Genomic DNA, 18,073 nt, shown 5'->3' with positions numbered 1-18,073 from the left:
TAAAGTGCTCATTGCATTTAATCACAGATTGCTTACAAATATAACAGCAGGGGCGCTACACATGAGAGGCATCGTAGTGATGAGCTGGAGGCAGCCGCCAGAGGACACTTGCACCTCGCACTTGCCCTTGGGAGCCGCTCTCCCTCCAAGTGTGAGACCTTCTGGCTCGCTGTAGGACAGCCCTCCCTCAATCTAGCAGGTTTCTAGCAGTAAATCAACTAGCTGTTTAGAAATGAGAAAGCAGAGGCCATTAGGCAGGGTGTATTCTGGACTGCTGGCATGAGGCTGGCAGGGGAGCCCAGTGCGCTGCTGTGTATCACCTGCACCCTGCTGGGCAACAGCAAGTCCTTCCTGGGCCACAACAGCTCTCAGAGTAGATGGCTGTTTGGCATCAAGCATATACGCATGGAACTCACCAGTGACACTGTGCTGCTGCCCTAAGAGGCCTCATGCGTGCCCGCCCCCCAGATTCTGGAGAAGAATGCAGAAAATCTAGCCCTTATGGAGCTCCTGCTATTCTGACTAGCTCAATGTGATTATGTGACAGAGAAGGAGATTTGAAGCGAGCCGGGCAGCAGACATTGTCACAGTGGTGGCGGGTGCTTCGAATACTGGATGGTGTCCAGGGCAGCCCCGATGTCGTAGTTCTTGGTCTGCAGGAGCCTGGTGAGCCAACCACCTTCATCAGAGAAGCCCATGGACAGCATCTGAGACAAGGACTCGATCAGCCGGGGGTCAGCCTCTGCCAAAAACAGTAACAGGAGACATGAGAGAATGTAAACAGGCCCATGGGTGGGGATGACTCAAGACCCAGCAACACCTTGGCGTTTACCCAGCAAGTACCCAGTGCCAACAGTTCCAGACACCCCTAACCTGCAGGGGTCCTCAGAAAGCTGCCCCATGAAGATGCAGAGAGCATCCCAGGCTGACCTGGCAGACCCTACAGGCTCACTGCTCCTTAAAGGCCAGGAACAAGGAAGCAAATTAGCACAGTCGTGTTCCAATAAATTTTATGGACAGTGAAATGTGAATTTCCCCTATCACTTTTTTTTTCTTTTTAAAGATTTGTCTTGAAGGAGTTAAGAGAGGGGAGATCTCCCATCTGATTCATTGGCCAAAGCTGGGCTAGGCTAAACTGGGAGCTTCTTCCGTGTCTCACGTGGGGGTGCAGGGACTCCCACATGAGATGTTTTTGGACCATCTTTCTCCTAAGTCATTATAAGGGAGCTGGATTAAAGTGGAGCAACTGAGACAGGAACCAGCAAACATTTGAGTCAGCAGCATCACAGGCAGTGACTGCCTAAGACACGAGAATATGGCTCTTATCACATGCTGTTGGAAGTTTATTCCCAACCACTTTAAAATGTAGAAATCACTGACCACCATTTATGACCCCTAGTAAAAATATAAAGACTTAAGCCCACAGATAAACAGTCACTTAGGGGTTGCTGGCATTGTGGCATAGCAGGGTAAGTCACCATCTACAACTCTGGTTTCAGTCTTGGCTGCTCCACTTCTGATCATGTTCCCTGCTAATGCATCTGAGAAAGCAACAGAGGAGGGCCCAGCTGCTTCAGCCTCTGTATTCATGTAGGAGAGCTGAATTGAGCTTGAGCTCAGGCCTTGGTCTGGCTCAGTCCCAAGTACTGTGGTCATCTGGAGAGTGAACCAGTGGATGGAGATCTAACTCTGCTATTCAAAGAAGTATATAATTTTTTTAAAGCCACTTAAACATTTTAAACATTGTTCCCATATGGCAATAATAAATCTCAACTCTACTAGCTGCCTCTTCTACCCACGGCCACCAGTGCCAGCCACCCCACTGCTCTCTACCCCTCTACTTCCCAGGCTGGCTCCATGCTGGTTCAAGGGTCAGCACACTGAAGTCACAGTGAAGATGGTTGGGGGGACACAGCTAATGCAGGGCTGTCTCTTCCAGCCCCAGCTCCACTGCCTTGATCCTTGAGCATGAAGGAACTGCTAAATTAGGTTGGCTCAGCATGCACTAAATAGGACAAACCCAACTCCTACGTCTTTTCTCACGTCAGTGGACGAGCGTGCCGATGCCACACAGAGGACACACACCCCCGCCTCTGGAGCTGACTTGCCTGGTGGCAGATGGGGGTACAAGGCAGCTTCCTTCAGCCCCGTGGGTCCTTCCTGGGAAGGGTCCAGAGAGCTTGGCCCCTCCGATGCGGGCATTTGCAGGGACTGCAGTTCACCTGTTGACGGGTCCACTTCTTTTGAAGACAAGTGAGTCCAGTCGTCATCTCCTCCCGAACAGTTATCAGACTCCATCTGCTCCTGAATACAACCCACCATGAGGACTCGGGGCTGGCCACAGCCACATGTCCATCCCAGCAAAGCATCAGGGTGTGGGAGGCCAGGAGCTGCTGGCAGCGGTTAGCCACTCACAAAGACCAAGCCTGAAGTTGTAGCAGAAGGGCAGCGTGGCAGAAGTGCCACAGGCACAAGACCACTACAGCAGTGAGGCCCCTCAGATTGAGTGCAGCCAGGAGGGAACAGGCTCACCTCGGGCTGGGACCCAGGCTCCAGGGCTATCTTCTTCATCTTCTCTGCCAGACACTGTGCTGTGCCCTCATTGTTCCCATCCTCCTTGCTGGGTTCAGAGGAGCAGCTGCTCGGCTGAGAGCTACACTTTTCTGTGCTGGAACTTTCTGGAGAGGCAGGTGTCAGGCGGCTTCTTTTCCCTCCATGTTCAACATCAATATCAACTTCAATACCTAGAGAGCACAGGGAACAGAGGGCTATGAAGTCTTCCAGAAGGACCTCAGCATGCTGGGGGCTGCAGGCAGACAGCTGTCTCACACTCCCTGCCCACTCCCCAGGGCCCAAGCAGCCCTCTGCTCAGCTGCTTTGCCTGATTAAGTGTACCTGCTCATTTCTCACTAGATCATTTACCGCCTCCCTCCCCACACTTCTGACCAGTCACATCCAGTGAAAAAAGCTGGGCAACACTTGAGTTTGTACAGTGTGTCTTCCCCATGTTCAACTGCATCTCCAGCTTTCTGGGAGTGGCCCATCAGATAGCCCCTCAGAGTGTGCCAAGCTCCAGGCCTGGCTACTGCTGTGGCCAGGGGCAGGGCTCACAGCCTGTGACCACCTCTCCTTCCTATTAGGTCCCCCGTTTTTAATGTTTTTGTTCTTCATTCTGATTTAAGTCATTTTGTTCCATTCAAGGTCTAATTTATGAAAACCTTGTATACTAGAAAGAGATCTTGCTTTGCCCTCATACTTGATCATTTTGGCCAGGCTAAAGTAGAAACCCATTTTCCCTGCAACTCGAAGCACTGGTTGTTGCTATGCCTTCCAGCTCCCAGCAGCCTGCATTTCCCCTCCCAGAGGACACCTGATACCAGATGAGCGAGGCCTCGCTCAGTCTTTGTCCACCACAGACAGGAAGGAGCCTCTTCCCATCTAGAGGCCAACTCCTTCCTTCATCTAGGGGCTTCCAGGATTACCCTTTTATTTCCCCTCTTTTCTCTCTTATCCCTATTATTTCTACTTTTGGCAAGTCATCTTAGTGTCTGGGGATTTCAAGGCATCCCTCAGCACGAGTACTACCATCATACACGGCTGGGTGCTAGAACTCAATCTAGGTTCCCCACACGACAGGAAGTCAGTTCCTTAAGCTGTTGCCACTTCCCAGAGCCTGGCCTAGCAAGAAGCTGCTTCAGGAGCCAGCAGCGGCAGGCAGCTACTGAGGCCAGCAGGCTGGCCTGGGGCCTAACATCTGCTCCCTCCGTGGGCTCCCAGTCACCTCCAGAAGGCCCAGCATCCCTACTACAATGGAAATACGATGGCTTTAGCCATCCTGCAGTACTGACTACGGAACTAGTCTGTGAATGTTCACAGCTTTTTTTTTTGCAAATATTTCCAATCTAATTACTTGAATCAGAACAAACCAAATCTATGGCAGGGGAGGGAGTGGCACATAGTTCTTTGGGACGATCTTAGAACCTAATCCTTTTGAGGTTTTTCCTTTGTCCTACTTTCAGTTTTTAATTTTTAAAAAAGATTTGTTTTTATTTGATAGAGTTAGAGAGAGGAGACAGAGATCTTCTATCTTTTGGTTCATTCCAAATGGCTGCAACAGCCAGAGCTGGGCCAGTTTGAAACCAGGAGCTTCTTCTGGATCTTCCACATGAATGCAGGGGCGCAAGCACTTGGGCCATCCAGCACTGCACCCCTCAGGTGAACAGCAGGGAGCTGAATTGGGAAATGGAGCAGCTGAGACTCCAGGCAGCACCTTCATTTTTAGCTTCAATGTTTTCTGATCCTTTGTCACTACTACAATACTTCTCTCACTCGGGATATTGGCATTCTCTCCCTGTAAGTCTTTCCATGTGTAGAGCCGGTCCTTAATCAGGTGTTCTGTCGTGGTGGTCTGACAATGGTGCAGAAAAGGTTCTGAGGAAGTCCTCAGTGGGATCAGGGAAGGTGCGAGCATCGGGAGCTCTCCGCCAAAAGCAAGAGGAGCACCTTGCTGGCTGGGGAAGCTGGCTGTCAGGTCCTGAGCCCTGTCACTCTGCTTCTCTGTTAAGCCCTTTCTGTGCGGAAGAGTTTGAGGACAAAGAGCCAAGAGCAGGCCTATCTGCAGGTGCAGGTGTACTGTGGAGATACTACAGTAGGTTAGGCAGACTGCTGCAGGATGGCTAAGATCATGAGTCCCCTTACATACAGGTCAGGTTTGTACCATACTGTAGTGTGTCTTATGTCTTCACTGGGCAGGTCTTTGGTCTAGTGGTTAAGACATCCTCCCCTAACAGAGTGCTGGGCAGGAACATCTCCAGCTCTGACTTCCTGCAGATGGGCACCCCAAGAGGCAGAAGTGAAGGCTGCCACCCACATGGGAGACCTGGATTGATTTCCAGTTCTAGCTGGTAAAGGAGTCTAGGGAGTGAACCAGTGAAGGAGAGTTCACTTCATCTCAGCCTCTCAAATTAAAGGGGGAAAATAAAAAAGCATATTTCAGGAAGTACTTTATTGCTAAAAATGCTAAGGACCACCTATTGGGAAAGCAACAGCTAGAGGCTGCTCCCCACAGGGTCACTACAAGCTCCCCATCCATGCCAGCTGTGGGTCTGCAAAAAACAGGAGGTGGAACACAAGCTGGGAGGGCATCTCTCAGCCGTTAGGATCCAAGCTGTTCTCTTTTTCTTTCCAACTTCTCATTGCGAAATCATTCAAGCAACAGGAATGGGTGAATGAGATCAATCTTAAAAAGAAAAAGGATCAGAGGTTGTGGTATCAGGGCTTGTTGATATCTTGTGCTTGCTTCCCCAAAACCTCTGTGTGTTTACCCGACAGCCTGTGTGTCCTGTGCTTGCCTGCTCTGCATCCTCCCTGTTTGTGGGCGGGCACCATCAGCTCCCAGTCCACACTCTGCCCTCTGGGAGGCAGCCCTGGAATAGTGCCCTTCAAGCACTCACCGGTTCTCATTTAAAAAGAGAGAGAACGCCTCCCTTCAACAGCAGGTTAAAGCTGGTTTGAGACCCCAAAATCGGGTCCTAATGAACTTCTCCTTGTGCGCAGTTCCAGGTTCCCCCTCATTTGGCAGAGGCAACCCAGACACCTCCAAGATCCAAGAATTTCTGGCTTTACTTTTCTTCAGACCTCTGGGCTCATCCAAAATGGTCCCCACCCTGAGTAGGAAACCCAGGGTAGTTCTCTGCTGGCACACATGGGTCTTGTGGTGCTGGGGGTGACCCGAAGTTATCTGGGAAACCTCCAGATCAGTGACCCCAGGCCCCAAGGTCTCTCACTAGGTATTCAGGAAGGTGGGCCTGGGAATTCAGACTGCTTCTAGAGTGCCCATCTGGAGCGGAACATCGCTTCGTGATTTCTCATGTCTTATTGTTCCTTTACTGACGGATTTTGTTCTTCAAAGTAATTTTAATAAGGTTTTCATGCACCAAATATATATATCCCCAAGCCCGCTGTTGATTGTGATGCTCCTCCAGACTTGAGAAACGCTGTCTGTGCAGCACCTCCCTGAGCCCATGGCCCCTGATGGGTCACCAATTAGTGGACAGCTGTCAACCTTCCACTTCAGTCTTTCACACTTTTTCCTTGGCTCAATTGAGTGGCAGGCGGGTAGGCAGAGCTCACCTTCCTCCGCTCCTATCACCCAACAGCTGCTCCCAGGCAGACATTAAAAAGATCAACTCCTTTTCTCAACAAAGTAGGGGAAAAGCCACAGGTGGTCTGAGATGACTCCAAAAAAGTTACTGCTTCAAAGCTGAGGCCTGGGGGCTGGCACTGGAGCCTAAAAAGCCAGCATCCCACCAGCTGCTGGTTCAACATCTGGTAGCTCCAATTCCAATCCAGCTCCCTGCTAACACACCTGGGAAAGCAGTGAAGATGTCCCAAGTGCTTGGACCTCTGCCACCCACATGGGAGACCCATAAAAAGTTCTGGGCTCCTGGACTTGGCCTGGCCCAACCCTAACCATTGCAGCCATTTAGGGAGTGAACCAGTGAATGGAGACCTGTGTCTCTTGGTGTCCCCCTCTCTGAAACTCTTTCGAAGAATTAAGAAAACAAAAACAAACAAACAAAAAATGCCTGGTATGAGGCGGAAGCATTGAGCAGAAATTGCCTGGGCTAGAGCAGCAGCAGCAGCAGCAGCAGCCTCAGGCCGTCACAGTGGGCCTGAATCCCCAGCCACCTGTGGTCTTTCAGACACTGGACACAGATTGCTTGGAGGCCATTAAGTCCTTACTAGTCTCTATGAGGTCATCACCTCCTCTCGTGAGGTGAAAATTCAACTGGATCAACAGTGTGTTAGGGGCCCCTATGGCCAGACGGGGGCGCTCACTTACCCAAAGGGCTAAGGGCAGCTGCAACACTCTCCCCCACATTCTTCAGGAAGTTGACGCTGGGATCCTGCGATGGGCCAGGAGCTTTGATTTTTACAAATGAAAATAGATAATCCTTAATCTAATGCCCAGAGTAGCCATCCAAGGTGCTATCCCAGCAGCCCACACTCGGTACTTGCTCTCTTGCACCCACAGCCCGAGTCGCTGGTGCTTGTTAACCCTGCAGGCTCAGCACAGGTAGCACATAAACAGTGATTCACCATACAGTGCCATTTACACAAACACACAGCCCACCTCTGTTCCAACACACCTCCGTTCAATGGTCACAGTACAATGAAATCAGGATAAACCCACAATCCCAAAGGCTGGAGTGCAAAGCCCTATGTTGGTGATTAACCTTGTAACTTGTTTAAAGATTTGAGCAACTGTGGCTGTAATCTTTCAGCAAGTTAACACCAGAGGCCCAGGGGGAGCGGTGATGTGGCATAGTGGACAACCTGACAGTTCATGCACTAGCTGCTCCACTCCCAATCCAATTGCCAGCAAATGGCCTGGGAAAAGTGACAGAAGATGACCCAACTGTTAGGGCCATGCCATCTGTTTGGGAGACACAGATAAAGTTCCTGGCTTTGGCCTGGCCTGTGTAACCACCTTGGGCGTGAGCCAGCAGATCTTTCCCTCTGTTCTCTCCTTCTCTGTAACCCTTTCAAATTCTTGTTTAAAAAAGAGAGAGAGGCAGGGGCTGGGAGGACCTCTCTGCCCGTCCCTGGACACTGGACAGCCTAGAGACACACAACATGTGAGGCACGAGTGGGTGACCCCACAGCTGGTCATAGGACTTGAAACTCAGGACACTGCAGGGGTCTCACGCCTACTGGATGCTGCAGAGGTCTAGGAGGTGGGCACAGCAAACCCTCAGGATGCCAACCAACTTGGCACACAGCCCTGCACACAGGCTGCCTGACTACTCATGCCTTTCAGAAGCCAGTTGGGGCAAAAGCCTCACCTGATTCCGCAGAGCAGCTGGGGCGAGCATCCCCGGCTCGAGGAGGACGTGGGCTCCAGTTCCCTGGAGGCCCCATCTCCCAGCCTGGCCAGCCAAAGTGTCCATGTTTCAGCTTCCGGAGCCAGCGGTTGTGAGCAAAGCCCTGGTGGAGGAGTAAGCAGAGGGTCCCAGCAGTGAGGGGCTCCAGTCAGCCCAGTCCCACCCTCGCCACAGGCCTGCAAAGAGGGCTGCTCACCTCAAAGTGCCCTAAGGGGCTGGGAAAGGCCAGCTTGCTGTGTTCCTGGTGCAGGCCCTTCCCCTCACAGGCCCCGCACAGGTCGTAGTCTGCGCAGACACTGCACTTGTAGCGGGTTCCCACCACCGGCCCATTGCAGCCGTCACAGATCACATTGGGATGCACCATGTTGCGCGACATCTCCTGTGCACAGTGGGGGCGGTGCTCCCGCCGGCACTCCTTCTTCTCTGCAGGGAGGTGGGGAGAGTCAAGGTGAGGGGCTGTGGAGCCACTGGCCCGCTTCCACCTCTGTCAGCCAGCCTGAGTGAGCAATCCACAGCAAAGCCATTTTGGCCTTGCTCCTTTATCAACACTATGAAAGGCTGCCCTGAGCCCACAGCTCAGGGGAAGCACAGACCCTTCTTTCCCAGACTGGCAGCATTTATGCTATCCCTGCCTCAGCCCCAGGGTCTCACACTAGCTGCATAGAACAATCATGCCCTGATTCCCCAAACTGGGGGCCCTGGCTTCCCTTACCTTTAATGTAGATACGGAAGATGTCATCCTTCACGTAGCCCGTGGCCATCATCAGTTCCTCATCACTGGAGAAGGCAACCAGGTCTCCATCCTCATCTAGGGGGTTCAGACGGCACAGGAGCACACTCAGCCAAAGCCAGTGCTGACAGGGCCTAGCGACCTCAGCAGAGGAACCTACTTCTCCACTAACTTACTTTGGAGAAACGAGCAAGTTCAGCATGCGGTCCACTCCCCAGGTACTCTCCATAGCTAGGACTGGGCCGGGCAAGTCAGAAACTCACCCCAACTCCCCTATATGGGGGCAGGGGCCCCATCTCTTGAGCCTTCACCTTTCCCTCCCAGTGTCTACACCGGCAAGAAGCCAGAGTCAGGCTGCAGAATCCAATGAATAGGGGGTCCAGGTATGCTAACCTAGCCAATTAACCACTGGGCCTGCTGACCCCCAACCAGCCTACTTCTAAAGGGGAAGGGGCTGGGGCAGGGAGGCTGCCCACTGACAGGGCTGCACCCAAAGCCTCAGTGCACATATCACAGGCATAGCAGTGTCTTGCCCCAAGGAGTCCAGCCCTCCAAAGGCCTCGGGCTTCCTGCAGTCCAGGAGTGAAGGAACACAATTCCTCCCCAACCAAGGGACAAACGGATCTACACCAAGTCTCCAGGCTTTGTATGTTGGCTCGCAGTTTTAAAACCCCACCACAGGCTCAGTACACCATGCACAGGCTACAGGCTAAACCCTCTGAGGGCACCAGGGGGCAATGCCCACCCACAGAACAATACAAGGGGAGTCCATCACCAATGACACAAACACAGGGGCTGTATCCACACAAAGCAGCAGGTACACCACTGATGAGCCTGAACATGTTACACTAAACTCAGACAAAAATCTGATCTGCATGCAAGACTCCTACACCCAACAGTGTGCTGGGCTCTTTTTGGAAGTGAACAGAGTAACTCAGTGGCTGCAAGGGCAGAGGGAGAAGATGACAGGATGAACGGTAAAAGGTCCGGGGATGAGAGAAGCTATCCTGGGTTGTGATCACAAGTCCCACAAACTCATGAATACTTTAAAAACCCAGTGAACTGGGGCAGGCATTTAACTGCCAGCTTGGAAAACTGGAATTCCATGTAAGCCTCCAGCTAGCGTGCACTGGGGAGAGAGAAAACTTGGGTGGCTGCTACCCTCCTGGGAGACCAGGCTGGAGCTCCAGGCTCCTGGCTTGGCTGGAGCTTGGCCTGGCAGACATCTGGTGAGAGAACCAGGCTGTGTGTGTGTGTGTGCGCGCGCACGCGGATGCGCCCTTTGAAAATGAAATAACATTTTAAAGCCACCGAATTATATGCTTTAAGTGAATACATTTTATGGCATGGGTGTTACGGCTCCATAAATTTATTACCGAGAAATCAAAACAAAACAATGTTGGGCAGGCTAAGGCGGGCGGGCGGTCCAACCGAGTTCCCTCCCAGAGGCGGGCCTCGGCCAAGGACCTCCCTCCCTGCTACACCACAGTCCCGGGACACCACCCCCGCCCCAGCAGCGCAGCAAGAAAACCAGCGATGGCTCCGAGCTGGTCCCCACGCTCCCCGCCGCCCCCGGCCTAAGCGTTCCCCGCTCGCCCCAGCCTGTTTACCTGCCTCTGCCAGGCCCGGCCTCTTCCGGGACACCCTGTAACCCGAGTGTCCGCCTGACCACCTTCCCAGTCCGGTACGTCCTTGCCAAGGACCGCATCATGGCGGGGAGCGGGCGACGTCTGACCCAGAGGGGGCCCGGTCTTGGTCCCGGGGCTATGGCATCCGAGACCCAAACGGGGGACACGCAGGGGCCGCCACCCACCCACACAGCGATCAAGGACAGCCCCTCTCCCGCTGCGCTGCGGCGCAGCCTGCACCGAGGAGGACGAGGCACCCCCGCCCGGACCCGACCCCGGCCCGCTCACCGCGATAGTGCGCCTGGAAGCCGCCGGGCCGCAGCACCGGGAACAGAGCGGCCACCCGGGCCAGCAGCCGCTCGCAGGGTCCGGGGCCAGCCGCCGCTTCGGCCTCCGCCTCGGGCTCCGGGCTCAAGCAGAAACTGAAGCGGCGGATCTCGCGCGCCGCCTCCTCCTTTCCCAGAAGATAGGCCTTCACGGTGAACGACGCCATGGCAGCTAGAGAGCAGAACCGACAAGTCAAGCCAGGAAGCCGCGACGATGGCGACAGCGGCGGCCGAGGCCCCTGGCCTTTATAGGGCCCTGCGCCCTCCCCGGGGCGGAGCCGGAACCGTCCAGCGCCCGCCCCCGCCGCCCGGGCGGCCTCGCGAGTCTCCCTGCCGGGGCCCCGGGCCTGCTGCCCCCACCTCGCCAGGAAGCTCCCGCTGCCCACCCCCGCTGCCCACCCCCGCACACGCACGCGGCCCAAAGGAACCCTGCTGCTCCCAGGGCGCCTGCGAAAGCCTTGGGCCTCCGCAAAGCCTTGGGGTTGGGGTCCTGCCACAGGCCGTTCTAGGGCTGGGGCCTGGCTGTGACTCAGCAGCTTAGGTCGCTCTCCAGTCATCAGGGGATGCCCTGAAGTGCATGCTGGGGGGACACCCCGAAAACCCTTAGGCCCGGGGCACCACCAACCCGAAAGAGCTGGCTGCCTCTGCCATGCCCTGGCTGCAGAGGGCAGCCCCCCAACCACAGAGATCCTAGCTGTCCAGGGACTGATGGCACATTCAGGCCTGAGCCCCCGCTTTTACAGCAGTTGGCTTGAGAAATGCTGGCGGTGTGGGGGTAGGTTAAACCTCAGCCTGTGGCGCCAGAATCCCAGTCCAGGCTGCTCCACTTTTGATCCAGCTCCCTGATTATGGCCTAGGAATGCAGCATAGCCTGGCCTAAGTCCTGGGCCTCTGCACCTACATAGGAAAGCCAGAAGAAACCCCTAGCTCCTGGCTTCGTCTGGCTAAGCTCCAGCTTTTATGAATGCTTAGGGAATGAACAAGCAGATGAAAATCTCTGTCCATCTCTTTCTGTAACTCTGCTTTTCCAACAAAAATATTTTTTTTTAAATTGGGCCCAGTGCCATGGCCTAGTCCTCACCTTGAAAGCGCCCAGGATCCCATATGGGCGCCAGTTCTACTCCCGGCAGCTCCACTTCTCCTCCAGCTCCCTGCTTGTGGCCTGGGAAAGCAGGCGAGGACAGCCCAAAGTCTTGGGACCCTGCACCCACGTGGAAGACCTGGAAAAAGTTCCTGGTTCCTGACTTCGGATCGGCATAGCACTGGCCATTGCAGTCGCTTGGGGAGTGAATCACTGGACAGATCTTCCTCTGTCTCTCCTCCTCTCTGTATATCTGACTTTGTGATAAAAATAAAATAAATCTAAAAAAAAAAAAAATTGAAGGGCTCATGCACCGGGATCTCATATGGTACCGGTTCATGTCCCAGCTATTCCACTTCCCATCCAACTCCCTGCTTGAGGCCTCGGAATGCAGTGAAAGACGGCCCAAAGTCTTGGGACCCTGCACCCACACTGGAGACCCAGAAGAAACTCCTGGCTCCTGGCTTCAGATCAATTTAGCTTTGGTCATTCTGTAAATCTGCCTTTCCAATAAAGATAAATGCTTATTTTTTAAAAAAAAAACAGTAAAAAAAAATAATAAATACTGGCAAGAACAGAGGGCAGAGGCTAGGAAGCCCCTCACCCCACCCTGGCCCATCCTGCTGGAAGGCCAGCAATGGGTGGGGGGGGGGGATCAGTCGGCAGTTACTTCCTGCAGCTCAGAAGACCTAGGGAAGCCTTCGGCCCCCTGACGTCAGTCCCCAGAAAGCCTCATCTTAGCACCTGGCGGACTAGGTGGGCATCTGGGACAGAACAGAGCGCCCAGGCTCTGTGCAGCCTAGGGCTTTTACAGGCATAGGTAGTGTGGACCCTCCATTATTCCCCCATTCCCTTTCAGGGGTATTGCTGAAATTCCTTCTAGAATGTCCTGGGCAGAATTCCTGGTCCTTTAGTGCAAAGTTTCCTTAGGTTGCCCCTGGGGAGGGTTGGAACCCACCAGACAGGCCTACAGAAGGAGAACCAGATTTAGTTTTTTGTTTTTTTGTTTATTTGCTATTTAAAAGGCAAAGCTACAGAGAAAGAGATCTTCCATCTGCTGGTTCACTCCTCCAGATGACAGTAACGGCTTGAACTGGGCTGAAGCTTCTGCCAGGTCTCCCATGTGGGTACAGGGGCCGGCGGACTGAAGCCATCCGCCACTGCAGAGAGCTGGATGGGAAGTGGAGCAGCCTGACTCAGCACTCCTATAAACCAGGGAGGAAGGCTGAGGCTCAGCAGCCCCAAGCCAAGACTTTTGATAGTAAATGTTTCCCTGCTTCCATGGGCTGCTTCTACATTCCCTTCTTCATTCAACCACACGGAAAAATCATATTTTTTCCTCTTGCACACATAGGCTGCCTAGCAAACCTATCAGCCCAGGATTCAACAAGCAGATTCCTGCCCGCAGGGTCTCAAGATTGTTGACCACAAAGGCAGCCAAACAGGGTTGCTGGTTGGGAGGGAGGAGTGGTTTGGGGTGGGGGTGGGGAGTGGTTTCAGCTTTTCAGAACAAGGCCTGGGCGGGGAGGGAGCAGGGTCCCCGGGTGAGAGCTCCCAGGGAGGGTCCTGGGAACTCCAGGTCAGATCCGCTGGGTCAAACGCCTGTCTTTCCAGGGGAGATCTGTGGGACTGGAAAAACCTGTGGCTGGGGAAACCCACAGAAGAGAGGGGGGCTGCTGGGATGCTGGCTAGGCAGGTGCACAGGTGGATCAGGCCACAGGAAGAATCCATTCTACCTGGAGAGGCTGTCCCCACCCAGAACACTCCCGATGTGCAGCTGTGAGCATGGAAAGGGTCCCTGACCGGTTGGACCCTCTGCCCTGGGACAGCTGCGCAGAGGTTCCGGTTTGCAGGCAGGTGCCATCCAAGCATGACTCAGCAATCTAGTCCAAGTCCTTCAGGCCAGAGAGCCACAGAGCCCCGTGGTGGGCGGCGGGCTCCTCCCTGGAGACAGAAGCTTTCAGGAAGGGCCCAGGAGAACTCTGACCCCCACCCCACCCGGCACGAGGCTGTACCAGCTGACCAGGCCACCGCCCCAGCAACACGTTTGTTTGCTCCTTGTTTTCGGCCCCGGTTGCGCGTTGGGGCACAGAGTGAAGAAGCTGGGCAACAACAGGAAAGGGAGCCCTAGGACGCCCCGGAACTGGAGACCCCAGCCTCTGAGGCTGTCCAGCCGGTGGTCGGGCCCAGCAGGCTGCGGCGGTGGCTGGCGGGCCGGGGAACCCCCTGGCGGGGCCCTGCCAGGCTGCAGGCGCTGGGGTCAGGCGGCCCGGGCGTGCGGGCGTGAGTCAGCGTCCCGTGACCGTCCGTCATAACAGGGGATCCCCGGCCTGCCCTGATCTCGGGGAGGGGTCAAGGGGGCTCTGGCAGGAAAGCCCCTAACACTAGCTGCAGGGAGCCCACGGCTCTCCTCTCCCCACCCTGCCCCGCCCCACCTGCCTGGTCCTCCGGCTTCCTCCCCTCCCTCTCCGCCTCCAGCGGCATCCCACTAGTGCGCTAAGGTTTACCTTCTATTGCATGTGTAGGGCTGGGAAAGGGACTCCTGGAGATTTGGGAGCTCTGAGCACAGCAGGGCGTCCCGGACACTGCCTGCTGCTCCCCCCTACCTACCCCTGCCCCTTCCCACTGAACCCCATCTCTCAGCGATAATTTTCTGAAGTATTTTCTTGGGGCACAGCGGCTGCGGGGGTGGGGGAGGGAGGTCACTGGAGGACTCAGGCCCCAGGGATGAGTGTCCCTGTGGAGGTGTGATAGCCACCAGTTCCCACATAGCCACACCCCTGCACCCACCTTGAGAGGCACCTGGCCAGTGGTCCTGGGCAGCCAGCTCCTGTGTGTCCGTTCTTGCAGAAGCTCACAGCCCCGCCAGGTATCAGCAGGCTAGAAAGCCTGCGACAGAAAGGTGCAGGGAGCTAACAAGGGGACCCCGACAGGACGGGAGAATTAGGGGTATTGTGGGGGACATCTGCACCTCCAGTCCAGCTGCTGTGGAGTTGTACCCAGAAGGTCATCAGACAGGGGTTGTCTCTCTGAACAAATTCTCACACTGGGAACTCAGGTGGCACCCCGTTTTGCACACAGCCCAACACAGGAGCGAGGAGACAAGGGCCTGACCTGATGCTGGGTTGTGTGCTGTGTAAATCCTGCTCACTGGCAAAGACTGCCAGGACTTTGAGGCCCCGGAGTCGGCTCTGAGCCGGGCACAGGTCCCCTGGATGGCAGAAGGGAAGGGGGTCTGAGGGCCACTGGGGGCATTCCCCCACTCAGTACTCACCCACCCAAGCAGTGGGTCTCAGTGGCAGGCACAGTCAGCACCCCAGCCTTCAACCTCTACAGTGGAAGATCATCTGCAGAAGCTGGCATTGTGGGACGTGGGGGGAGGGGAGCCCATGGGGGATGTTTCTTCACTTATGCAGCTCCCTGGAAATGTGCTCCCCATGGAAGCAGATGCTGGCCCAACTGCCTGCGATCCCGGCACCTGTGCAGAAGGTCCTGATGGCATTCCTGGCTCAACCATGGCTGGAGTGATCACTTGGAGAGTGAACCTGCAGACAGATTTCTGTCTCTCCCCCCTCCGACACTATGCCTTTCAAAAAATTAAATAAAGGAGCTGGTATTAAGCCACAGCGGTAAAGCCACTGCCCAAAGTCTGGCATCCCATATGGGTGCTGACTCGTGGCCTGGGAAGGCAATTAGGACAGTCCAGGGCCTTGAGACCCTGCACTCGAGTGGGAGACCTGAAAGAGGATCCTGGCTCCTGGCTTCAGATACACACAGCACCAGCCGTTGCAATCACTTGGAATGTGATCATCAGTCAGAAGATCTTCCTCTGTATCTCCTCCTCTTTGTACATCTGACTTTGTAAATCTTTAAAAAGATTTATATTTATTTTATTGCAAAACCAGATATACAGAGAGGAAGAAAGACAGAGAGGAAGATCCTCCATCTGATGATTCACTCCCCAAGTGAGCACAAAGGCCAGTGCTGCGCCAATCCGAAGCCAGGATTCAAGAACTTCCTCCAGGTCTCCCACACAGGTGCAGGGTCCCAAAGCATTGGGCTGTCCTTGACTGCCTTCCCAGGCCACAAGCAGGGAGCTGGATGGGAAGTGGAGCTGCCAGGATTAGAACCGGCACCCATATGGGATCCTGGTGTGTTCAAGGTGAGGACTTTAGCTGCTAGGCCATGCCGCCGGGCCCCCCCCAAAAAAAGACTTCATCTGAAACAGAGAGGAGTGGTGAGAGATGAAGCAAGGTGTAACAGGATAGGCTGTCCATCAGAACAGATGGCCGTATCTGCAGACATAATCAGAGAGAACGCCCAGGAAGAACATTCAGACTGGGAGAGCAAGGTTACATGGTTTGATGGAGAGAATGCACCTGCTGGGCCAGGTAGGCAGCTCAGTAAGAAGCTGGGAACTGAACCCGTGGTCTGTATTCACACTGGAGCTTACAAAGGAACAGGATCCAGTCCTTGCCACTGTTTCTCCTTCATCTCCTCCCTCTTCTCCAGGACAAAGGACTTGCTGGGTGTGAAGCAGGTAAAAGTCCTCTCGAGGTTGCATTGCCCAAGGTTATCAGGCAGATTCCCCAGGGATGCCTTCCTTAGAGAAGCTGGGAACCACTTGTAGAGTCATGGGCCACGAGGGTACGGGGAATTGGCAGGACTCTGTGAACTACTGGGCAGCTTCCAAGCAGCAGAGGCTGCTGCATCCCTTTCACTTTTCCTGAGGCCCCTCTCACACACTTCCTACCCAGTGGCCCCACTTTCCCCACGGTGGTTTAGGCCCCTGACAGCTATGGGGAGATGGTAAATGAAGAAACAGATGCTTGAGTGAAAAGGTATGTGGGTATTTGGTCCTATGGTCAAGACCACATCCCCTCCGAACTCCGGGTCCCAGTTTCAGTTCTGCTTCGGACGCAGGTTTCCTGCTAGAGCACACCTCAACTAGCTGGGTCTCGGGCACCCAGGCTGAGGGCAGCTCCAGCTGCCATAAGGGATGGAAGATCTCTATCTCCGTGCTTGCCTTTTGTGTACAGTGAGAAAAAAGAAGAGAAAGAGAAGGAAGGAAGAGAGGGAGGGAGGCAAGGAAGGGAGGAAGGAAGGAAGGGAGGGAGGGAGGAAGGAAGGAAGAGGGGAAAGAGAGAGAAAAGAGGAGAGGAGAGGAGAGGAGAGGCGAGGCGAGGCGAGGAGAGGAGAGGACAGGGAGTTTCCCTCAGGAGATGGGAGTACCACTTGACCGGAGCCCCTGGTCGGTCAGAACCAGCCCTGAGTAGCAGAGGATGGTTGGATCCTGGCTGTTGTGCCTCGGGCTTCAGGAAGACCTGGTGCTGGGTCCAATAGCACTGAATCAAGGTGGAGCCCAGAGTATTGACACCTCCACCTCTCCCACACCCAGGCTTGCTCAGGGGTGAGCGCAGTGACCAGGGCCTGGGCTTCACCTGGCCCTCTCTCCACCTTCTCGCAGTTCCTGCCCAAGCTACTTCCTGATTAGGCAATAGCAAATACCCATAGCACATCCATGTTGCCAGGAAACAGTCCCCCATGATCTGTGTACACGGAGTCTCGGGCCTCCTCAGCAGTGCCTCCCTGGGAGCTGGCACAATAGAGCAATGAGTCACCAAGCGTCACTGATGGACTGCGGCAATGTTTTATCTGCCAGTGCCAGGCCAGGGAAGCCTGAGTGTTTGGGGATTAATCCTGTGGACTGGCTGGGATTTAACTGGCTTTGACAAGTCCCTCTTAATTCATTCACAAAAATGCATGCTCATTATTAGCCCCATTTAAGTCACCTGACCAAGCCAGAAAGTGGCAGGAGGAGCTCCAGCAGGCTCCCTCCTCAGGCCAAGCTCCAGACATCAATGACTGCAACTCCAACAGAGCTTGCAGGGCTCCCCTGTCACCCCAACTTCAGACCACCTTTCTTCCCAGGACCTACATCCTGGGAGGCCTGTTCCCAACAGGGTGCCAGGCACCCTCTCTCAGCTCTAAAGGTGCACCTCCCCCTCCTGCCCTCCCAGAGGGGCTCTCTGAGCTCGAACGCCCTCCCAAACTGTTTCACTATGTGTTCTGTGTCAAGTATCAGATGGGATGCTGGGATTAGGGGAGGCATGAGCGGGGCTTCCAAACCCACCATCCCAGGGATATCCTTGGGACAGATGGGCTCCTTGTGCCTGCAAAAGCAGCAGAAGATGGCCCAAGTCCTTGGAATCCTGCACCCATGTGGGAGATCCAGAAGACACTGATGGCTCTTGGCTTTGGATTGGCTCAGGTCAGGCCATTGTGGCCATTTGGGGCAGTGAACCAGCTGATGGAAGATATTTGTCTTTCCTTCTCTCTATAAATCTGCCTTTCCAATTAAAATAAATCTCTTTAAAAAAAAACCCATATTGTATACTGCATTGTGTACTCCCTGCCCCCAA

General features: G+C 54.5%; 1 protein-coding gene and 1 pseudogene across 3 annotated transcripts; one reads left to right on the top strand and one right to left on the bottom strand.

Moving 5' to 3' along the window:
* Positions 1-10,786, bottom strand: LOC121166441 (sequestosome-1). 3 transcript variants are annotated; one of them, XM_040995560.1, is made up of 8 exons: positions 10,533-10,786; positions 8,599-8,694; positions 8,083-8,309; positions 7,848-7,989; positions 6,845-6,925; positions 2,533-2,744; positions 2,109-2,304; positions 1-742 (listed from the first exon to the last, which is right to left on the bottom strand). In XM_040995560.1, the coding sequence occupies exons 1-8, from the start codon at positions 10,735-10,737 to the stop codon at positions 585-587; spliced, it is 1,317 nt and encodes a 438-aa protein (XP_040851494.1). In that variant the 5' UTR covers positions 10,738-10,786; the 3' UTR covers positions 1-584. The 3 variants fall into 3 exon arrangements, with proteins under 3 accessions (XP_040851494.1, XP_040851496.1, XP_040851495.1); XM_040995562.1 differs by having other exon boundaries at positions 2,223-2,304; XM_040995561.1 differs by lacking the exon at positions 6,845-6,925.
* The window catches only part of LOC121166446, a 1,182,205-nt pseudogene that overhangs the window by 379,442 nt on the left and 784,690 nt on the right, over positions 1-18,073 (top strand).

The sequence above is a fragment of the Ochotona curzoniae genome, unplaced genomic scaffold (genome assembly GCF_017591425.1).
Source record: "Ochotona curzoniae isolate NIBS_2020 unplaced genomic scaffold, NIBS_Ocur_1.0 patch14, whole genome shotgun sequence".
In the NCBI taxonomy this organism is placed as follows: Eukaryota; Metazoa; Chordata; class Mammalia; order Lagomorpha; family Ochotonidae; genus Ochotona; species Ochotona curzoniae.
Note: the sequence above shows the minus strand (reverse complement) of the source record. Positions and strands in the feature narration are given on the sequence as shown.